The sequence below is a fragment of the Balaenoptera ricei genome, chromosome 4, assembly GCF_028023285.1.
Source record: "Balaenoptera ricei isolate mBalRic1 chromosome 4, mBalRic1.hap2, whole genome shotgun sequence".
In the NCBI taxonomy this organism is placed as follows: Eukaryota; Metazoa; Chordata; class Mammalia; order Artiodactyla; family Balaenopteridae; genus Balaenoptera; species Balaenoptera ricei.
The window spans coordinates 159502369-159510172 of record NC_082642.1 but is presented as its reverse complement, the minus strand read 5'-3'; the positions used below and the strand labels follow the sequence as shown (position 1 = coordinate 159510172).

Sequence of the window (7804 nt, the reverse complement as noted above, 5' to 3'; positions counted from 1 at the left end):
GGGAGTAAGCGCGGCTGCCTGGGCAGCGGGTGGACTCGCGCAGCTCGGGTTCGCGTCGCGCCTTCCCGGCTCCGCAGTCTCTCGGTCGCCAAAGGTCGGGGCCGTTGACTGCGAGGTTAGCCGGCGTTGCGTGTTGGCCAGGAAGAGACGGATGGCCAGTGTTACGTCATCTAGCATTTTTGCGCCTACTCCACGAAGTCCCCATCCGATCGGCAGCTGTTCCCCGGGATACGCGGCACCGAGTCTTTAATCGCATTGGACTCCTCGGGCCGCCTGGGCGGGGTGGAGGCGGGGGAGAGAGGCCGCCCTTGGGGATCTTGGCGGGATGTTGCGGGCAGCTCTCTCTCCGGCCGCCCTGGCGGGGGCCGGGCTTCACCTCTCCGACCGGCGACCGCCAGTGCCCGGGTCCCTGCCGCGAGGATTGAGAGCGTGAGCTTGTGGGTCCGCCCGCGGGCCTGGAGGGCACGCACGCCGGGGACTCGGCGGTGTCGGCTCGCGGCCGGCTTCAGACAGACGAAGTCCTAGTTGTGCGGGAACCGTTACCTTTGAACGCACAGGCTGCACCTTGTTTTGCGAACTCTGTGGGCGTGTAGGGGCAGGGCAATGGACTGGGTGATGTCTCCCAGTTCATGGTGGTCGTCTCAGTTACGTAGCAGCCGGCTGCACGAAGGCCCCCTACCGGGCCAGACCTCCCGAGCGGCCTGTGGTCGCAAAGCCTCGGCCTTTGCTCATGGAGCTTGGGCTGAGCGCGGGTGCCGGGCCGCCGCCGGCCGCTGGTTCCCTTGAACGCATCGCCCCTTGGTCTGACATCCCCCGCCAAACAGGAGAGGCCTGATTCGATTTACTTCACAGGACACTTACACGTGGGTCTCACTGTCCTTCTACTTCGCAGTTAACAAGTTTACAATCCCGGCTAAGCCAGAAGAGCCAACGCGGGATCTTGCCGACCGAGACCCCAGACTTCCCGCAGAGAAGGCTGCCCAAACTCTGCGAGGCCTGAACCTCGCGGCTCTGCGTGCCCAACTCTCGCGGCTCTGCGTGCCTGACTTTCGGCGTGGACGCGTTCCCGCGCTTTCTGGCGTGAGGGTCAGAGGGCACGCCGCCGCGCAGGCGCACGGAGCCGAGGCTGCGGCGGCCATGGGGGAGGTGGGCGGCGCTGAGGAGAGCTGCAGGGTCAGTGTGGGCGCCCGGGCCGCCAGCCGCCCGCGGGTCCGTGCTGTGGCGCCCTCCGCTCCCCCGCGCTGAGCCGCACCGCAGCCCACCTGGGCCTTGCCCAGTGTGCTCGGGAGGGCCCTGGGCGTCGTCCGCGGACAGCATGGCCTGGGCCGGGGATGGGGGGCAGCGACCCCAGCCCCGGAAACCGCGCGTGCGTGTCCGGGAGGCTGCGCGGTGGGCGGTGGGCTTGCTCCTGTGCCTTCTGTGTCCCCGCCCGCGAGGCCCTGTCGCCGGGTCGGGCGTGTTCCGCCTCACGGTTGCCCGGCTGTCACAGCCGCCGCACGTGGTGGTGCCCGAGCCGGGGGATGGACTTTGGAGCCGCATCCGGGTTCAGATCCTGCTGGTGTCCCCTGGTCCTGGGGTTCCTGAGAGTCACCTAGCCTGCCTGTGCCCCCGTTTCCCAGCGGGACAGCCTTGAGGGCTGTGGTCAACACGAAGCGCGCTGGCCAGCAAGGGGCTTGGCGCACCCAGTAGGAATCCAGTCAAATTCCTTTTCTTTCTGATTAGCGTGGCGCCGGCGGAGCGTTAAGAAAAAGTTGCTGGTGTTTCCCTGGGCTTTCAGCAGTAGGGCCTCGTTTGCGCTTGGAAAAACTGGCTCGCCATTTGAAGGCCGGGGCTTCACGCTCTAGCTGTAATGGACATAGTGGAGGGCACGTTAGGTGACGACGTGCTTTTGAAACAACTGTGAACCCAGGAGGTGTTGAAGGAGGCAAGCTCACTTGGGCTGCTGGTCTTAGTCATCTGAGGTCAAGTGTAGTAATCTTAAGCTGTGCTTGTTCTTTTAGCATATGGGAACTAAAGAAGAATTTGTTAAAGTCAGAAAGAAGGACCTGGAACGACTGACAACTGAAGTGATGCAAATACGGGACTTCTTACCCAGAATACTAAACGGGGAAGTGCTGGAAAGCTTCCAGAGATTAAAGATTGTAGAAAAAAGTGAGTGTTACTTCATCTTTAGCAGTGTCTGATGGTGACAGCCGTCTATTTCAGCAGGTTTGCCTTCCGTAGCTGTGAAGTGACTATAAATAAACGTTAAGGTACTGTTACCGTCTTTGTAATTACGTTTGGGAGAGTCTGATAAGGCACAAGGGAGGGAGGTGCCCACGATGAGCAACTTGGCTGTGTGCAAATTTGTGTTGGAGGAAAGGGCTGCCAGCTTTCTGAGTATCTGCTACCAGCTCTCCTTTCTCTCCCTTTCATCTTTGGCGGAAGAATTTTATGCTTTATCATTTAAAAGCTCTATTCCAAAAATTAAGTCTTTTTTGTGTAACTTAAGGATCTTGCCATGCAGCAACCTTGCAGGGGGTCACGTGTGTCTATAGAGATACTTCTCTCGATGGAGGAACGGGTCAGTTCTGGCACTGATTTAAGTTGCTAGGACTTGTCCATTCAGACTCTGAGATTTGAGCTTGGCCATTGTGTCAGGTATCAGTCTAGGAGTCCTACTGAAGTTCCTGGAGCTGTTTCGGATTGATTCAGTACTTGCCTGATCGAGGCCGAGTTACTATCAAATCAGCCTTCAATGGTTAAGGCTAACTTACCGTTGTGTTTGATTGTTTGCCATCACTGCTTGGCCTCTAGAAGAGGTGTATCTCGGAGGCCCAGGTCATGTCTTTAGCGCTAGTCCAGACAAGAAGGTATCTGGACTCAACAGTATAAGTTTCTGGTTAGTGGAAAAGTATCTGGTCAAGGGGGCAGCCATATCCAGTTAGAGGGGAGAATGCTCATGGTTGCCATGGCTCCCTGCCTGTTATTCTCTCTTTGGAATCCTCAGATCCGCTCTTGGACCTGTGGTGTGCTCTGGGAGGTGGGCTCCTGCAGGCTGCCTGCCTCTTGCCTCCTTGCTGGCTGCCAGCGGTGCTCTCCGATAGAAGGAGTTCGGGGTGTTTCCTCCTGCTCCCTCCACAGCTATGACTCGCACCCAGGAGTCACTCGCAGCTCTCACTGGGCTCCAGGAGCACTGTTTCCCCCCCTCATTCTTTCAGCTGGAGGGCTGCTGCCAGTTGCTGGGTGCCTTACCATCCCTTTTGGGTCTCTGACCCCTGCTCTCCCCTCTGTAAGTAGTCCTTTCCATAAAGTGCACACCAGGGTTCCCTTGTTTCCTGCTGGGACGCCGCCAGGTATGCTCTCTGTCACTGGTTACTGTAGCTCCAGGTCATGGTCTTCTTAATTTCCTTAGTCCTGATCTCATGCTCATTTAGGGAAGGAAAGTGCTGACCAGCAGCTGAGTATGTCAGCCTGCTGGGTAGTTGTATTTCTCACTGAAAATTAGTCAGTTGGCATTCTGAAAAATACATCAGGGTCTTCTCATGAGTTGGTGAGCACAAGTCAGTTTTTGGAGATTAGTCCTCTGTCAAAATCAGGCTGGTGGTTACAAAAACGAGGCCCACAAATGACTCCATGGCGACCTGATCAAAGTGAGGCTCTAGGAGATCTTGCCTCACAGTCCTTGGCCTTCCCCAGCCACGCCATCACCTCTTTTCCATTGATCTTCTCGGTCTGCTTTGCTGAGTCAGCCTTCTTTGCAGCAGCCTTTCAGCTCGTGGAGGTGCTCGAGGCTCAGGCCTAGGCCCCCTTCTCTCCTCACTCCGTGGCCTCTCCGTGGGCAATCTCTGCACACACATAGCTTCAGTTGCCATCTCGATGCCAGGGTCTCATAGGTTTTTCTCTAGCCTGACTTCTTCTCCAGGCTCAGGGCCCTGTATCTAACTCCTACTTGGCATTTCTTCTCGCTTGTTTCACATTCATTTCAAATTCTAAGTGTTTGTCTTAGCGTTATCAGGCTGCAGCCATCAGGAAGGACCTGTATTCTGACAAGGGCAGATTATTGGCTCATTGCAGTGAGCGAGACCACGCACCAGAGGGACTGTGGGCATCTTGCCAACAAAGGAAAGGACAGAGTTGCTGTAGGATTTGAGGCAGGGCCGAGTTTAGATGAAGTGCAGATGGAGCTGTGATTTCATGGGCTCCAAGCAGAGCAGGTCTGTGTGTGAAGGGGTCAGCATCAGGTCTCACTGCAGTGGCCCCGGGTCCTGCTTCCTTGAAAACTACAAAATTTAGGTAGATGGTGGCACATCAGGTCTAGAAATCCTTTATTTGAAGCTCTGCAGCTGGCTGGCTATCAAGGCTCTGCTCTGTGTCACAGTGACTGCGACCCTGCAGGCGGGAGTGGATGTTTCCTCCTTCTTACTAGTATAATTCCAAACAGCACAATTTCTGATAGTCTAGGATTTTAGAGAGTAAACTTTCTCTGAACAAGAAATCAGTAGCCACTGAAAGAAGGGTTCATCATGACACTTTACTCTTGCAGTGTGTCCTTGGGAGAAATGTTGTTTCCTGTTAACTTGGCAGCCAGCTTTCTGTGTCTGTTATCCCAGCCTAGCAAATTGCAGGACAGATTTTCACTTTCTCAGAGCAGGCTAATTTTACTTTCTCACATCTGACTCATGCTATCCCGTCCCTACCCCACTGGACACCGGGCTTTCCCAGCCTCCCCAGGGCACCACCATCCAGACAGAGACCTGGGATCCTCCTTGTTGCCCACCTCTCCTCTCACTGTTCTCTCCCCTTCCAGCCCCGGCCTGTCTCCCCGTAAGTCCTGTACGTTTCCCCTCATGGATGCATCCAGAATTCATCAGCCACCTCCATTGCCACTGCCTCCACCGAGTCCAGGCCCCTGTCATTTTGCCAGAATCTCTGCTCCTGATAGCATTAACTCATTGCCACTCACCAGTCTGCTTTGTATACTGTAGCCTGAGTAATTTTTAACAATTCAGTCTGATTATGTCATTCCCCTGCTTAAGTCAGTTTTCAGTGGCTTCTCTTTGCTCTTAGGATAAAGACCAAAAAACAAACAAAACCCTGACCCAAACCCCCTACCACCCCAAACTTTAAAACTGTACCATGGCTTGAAAGGATTTGTATTATTGGACGTAGCTCTGGCCCAGACTCATTTCCTTATCTGACTGCCTAGACAAGATTTGTCTTCCTGTTGGATGTTGTCATAGCATCCTGTACTTTTCCTTCAGACAGAATGGTTTTAGTCCCATCTTACAATATAAATTGGTGGAAGGGCAGGGTCTCCCGTTATATTCTCTGTGCCTGGCTGAGTATTTGGTCCTAAGGGACCACCCAGCCTCCCGTTCCTGCATGCTCTTTTTTTAAAATTGCTGTGGTATCTCGTGAGGCTAGCGTGTGCTACAGGTCACTGGGTGTATAGGAAGGGAGGGTCAAAGTGGACCGGAGTGCTTGTGGTGGGCTTCACTGTGAACCTTGAACACGAGCTGGCCCTTGAAGACTTCTGCTTCTCTGGTCTGAGGCCTGGCCTAGAAGATGGCCTCCTAAGAGGCATCTTTCACTTAATTTTGGCTCTTGAATTCTTTTTTTTTTTTTTTTTCTTTTTTTGGCTGCACTGCGCAGCTTGTGGGATCTTAGTTCCCAGACCAGGGATCGAACCTAGACCCTTGGCAGTGAAAGTGCAGAGTCCTAACCATTGGACCGCCAGAGAATTCCTTGGCTCTTGAATTCTTATCACTCAGGTGACATGAAAGAAAACAAAAATCACCCCCCCCCCCGCCCCTTTATCTTTTTGCGAGGACTAGGTCTGATGGCCCTTCCTCAGCCTTCCCAAGGGCCTGTCTTCCCAGAGGGATTACACAGGGGCCATTGCTTTGAGAATGGGTCCCTTAGAGTCAATCCAAGGATCACGCGGTGGCAGCAAGAGCTGTTTGACATGTGGGTTCATCCACCCTCTCCCTGGCCTGTGGTCCAGGACGGTTCTTGGCTTTGACCAGTATCAGAGTTGCTGTGTGCCTCCTGTCTTAAGCAATGAGAAAGGGCAACGTAGGAGTGGATGCAGGCAGGGAGGAAGGAGAGGGAAGCCATACACCTGACTTCAGGGCAAGTTTCTTTAGGAGAACAGGTGTGGATCTTTGGATGGTGTGGATGGGCTCAGGCTGTACAAGCCAACCAGAGGACTTAGGACGGTGTGATGGGTGTCTGGTCGTGAATGGGACTTAATTCTGCCTCTAGCACGGTAACTTAGTTTCCTTTGGGAAACTGGGCAGTAGGTGGTGGAGTTTGGAATAATCCTCCAAGGGTGTTGCCTGAGAATCTTTGGGGAATAGATGAACATTGAGGGCAGAGGCATGATTTATTAGAAGGGAAATGGAAAGATGTTTTAGGCTGGGATAAGGCATGTAGGAAAGTCACAAATGGGAGCGAGCAGGATTGGTTGTGGGTTAATAAGCTAGTTTTTCTGCTTGACGTGGAGCAGAGATTGGGGTATAGCAGATGTCAGTGAATGTGAGCAGTTTATGCAAGACAGAATAATCACGGATTATTGTTTTAAATTTGGAAGGAGAGGCAGTTGGAAATTAGCACATGGAAATGACTTCAAAATAGTGATTAAAATGACATTTTCAGGGGAATGATTTTTGCATCTAAGTTAGGATAGGTTGAGGACTTGGTTGGAAGGTGAAGAAAAATTAACGCAAAGTGCTCATCAAGGAAGGTGTGGCCTTGACGTTAGGGTGTGGGCTGTGGCTGCATGGGTGGGGTGGACAGGACGTGAGAAGAAATGGTTGGTCTGGTTAGGCTCCGCGGTGGGCGCAGAGCTCAGCCGGGGAAAACGGGGAGGTAGGAGCGGTCAGTGCGCTGCTGCTGTCGGCCGTCTCCGCTATTCCCCTGTCTAGGACGAGGACAGCCGCGCTTGCCTCACTGGAGGCATCAAGCTTTACAGTGAGCTCCCCTTTGGCACGTGCTTGGTACAGGCGGGGCTGGGGCGCCCTCCACGGAGAGGACGAGGACGTCCGCGGGTGGAGGGGCCCTGGACCCTCGCGTGGTAAGCGGGTCCCCGTGATGCTGCAGCGCTGCACGGCCCTCCTCGCGGTGACTGCAGAGCTATACTTCGGGGCGCGGGGGGGGATCAGCACTCATAACTCCCGTGTTGTTCAGGGCTCAACCGTACTCGGTAAAAGTTCGCTCACCCCCCTTTTCTCTCATCCCTTCTGGTGCACATTCTTCCAACAGTGAAGGAGTTATTACTACATCAGCGCATGGCACGAATTTGTTTTAAACTGGGAGAATCCTGCTTTTTTCAAAAAAATAAAATTTTATATAGTATATGGTTGTTCAATATGTAAAATAAATGAAAGTTGTATTTTCTGCATAATTATTTTAAAAATTCAGTTTTATAACATTTACTTTTAAAATCAGTGGGTACAATGAAGGTGTTTTTTTAAAAATTTATTTATTTATTTTTGGCTGTGTTGGGTCTTTGCTGCCGCGCGCGGGCTTTCTCTAGTTGTGAGCGGGGGCCACTCTTCATTGCGGTGCGCGGGCTTCTCATTGCGGTGGCTTCTCTTGTTGCGGAGCACGGGCTCTAGGCGTGCGGGCTTCAGTAGTTGTGGCACGTGGGCTCAGTAGTTGTGGCTCGCGGGCTCTAGAGCTCAGGCTCAGTAGCTGTGGCGCACGGGCTTAGTTGCTCCGTGGCACGTGGGATCTTCCCGGACCAGGGCTTGAACCTGTGTCCCCTGTATTGGCAGGCGGATTCTTACCCACTGTGCCACCAGGGAAGTCCCCAGTGAAG

General features: G+C 53.5%; 1 protein-coding gene across 6 annotated transcripts in view; it reads left to right on the top strand.

Annotated features, from left to right (window-relative positions):
- The first annotated feature begins 6 nt into the window (after positions 1 to 6).
- Positions 7 to 7804, top strand: part of HSF2BP (heat shock transcription factor 2 binding protein) — a 90065-nt gene continuing 82267 nt past the window's right edge. For 2 of the 6 annotated variants that reach the window (XM_059922307.1, XM_059922309.1), the window contains exons 1-2: positions 1095 to 1173; positions 2001 to 2151. In XM_059922307.1, the coding sequence (XP_059778290.1) occupies positions 1138 to 1173; positions 2001 to 2151 (187 nt within the window). In that variant the 5' untranslated portion in view covers positions 1095 to 1137. Of the gene's footprint in view, positions 864 to 892; positions 1174 to 2000; positions 2152 to 7804 lie in introns of those variants that run through there. The other 4 variants (XM_059922312.1, XM_059922311.1, XM_059922306.1 and 1 more) reach the window with 4 other exon arrangements.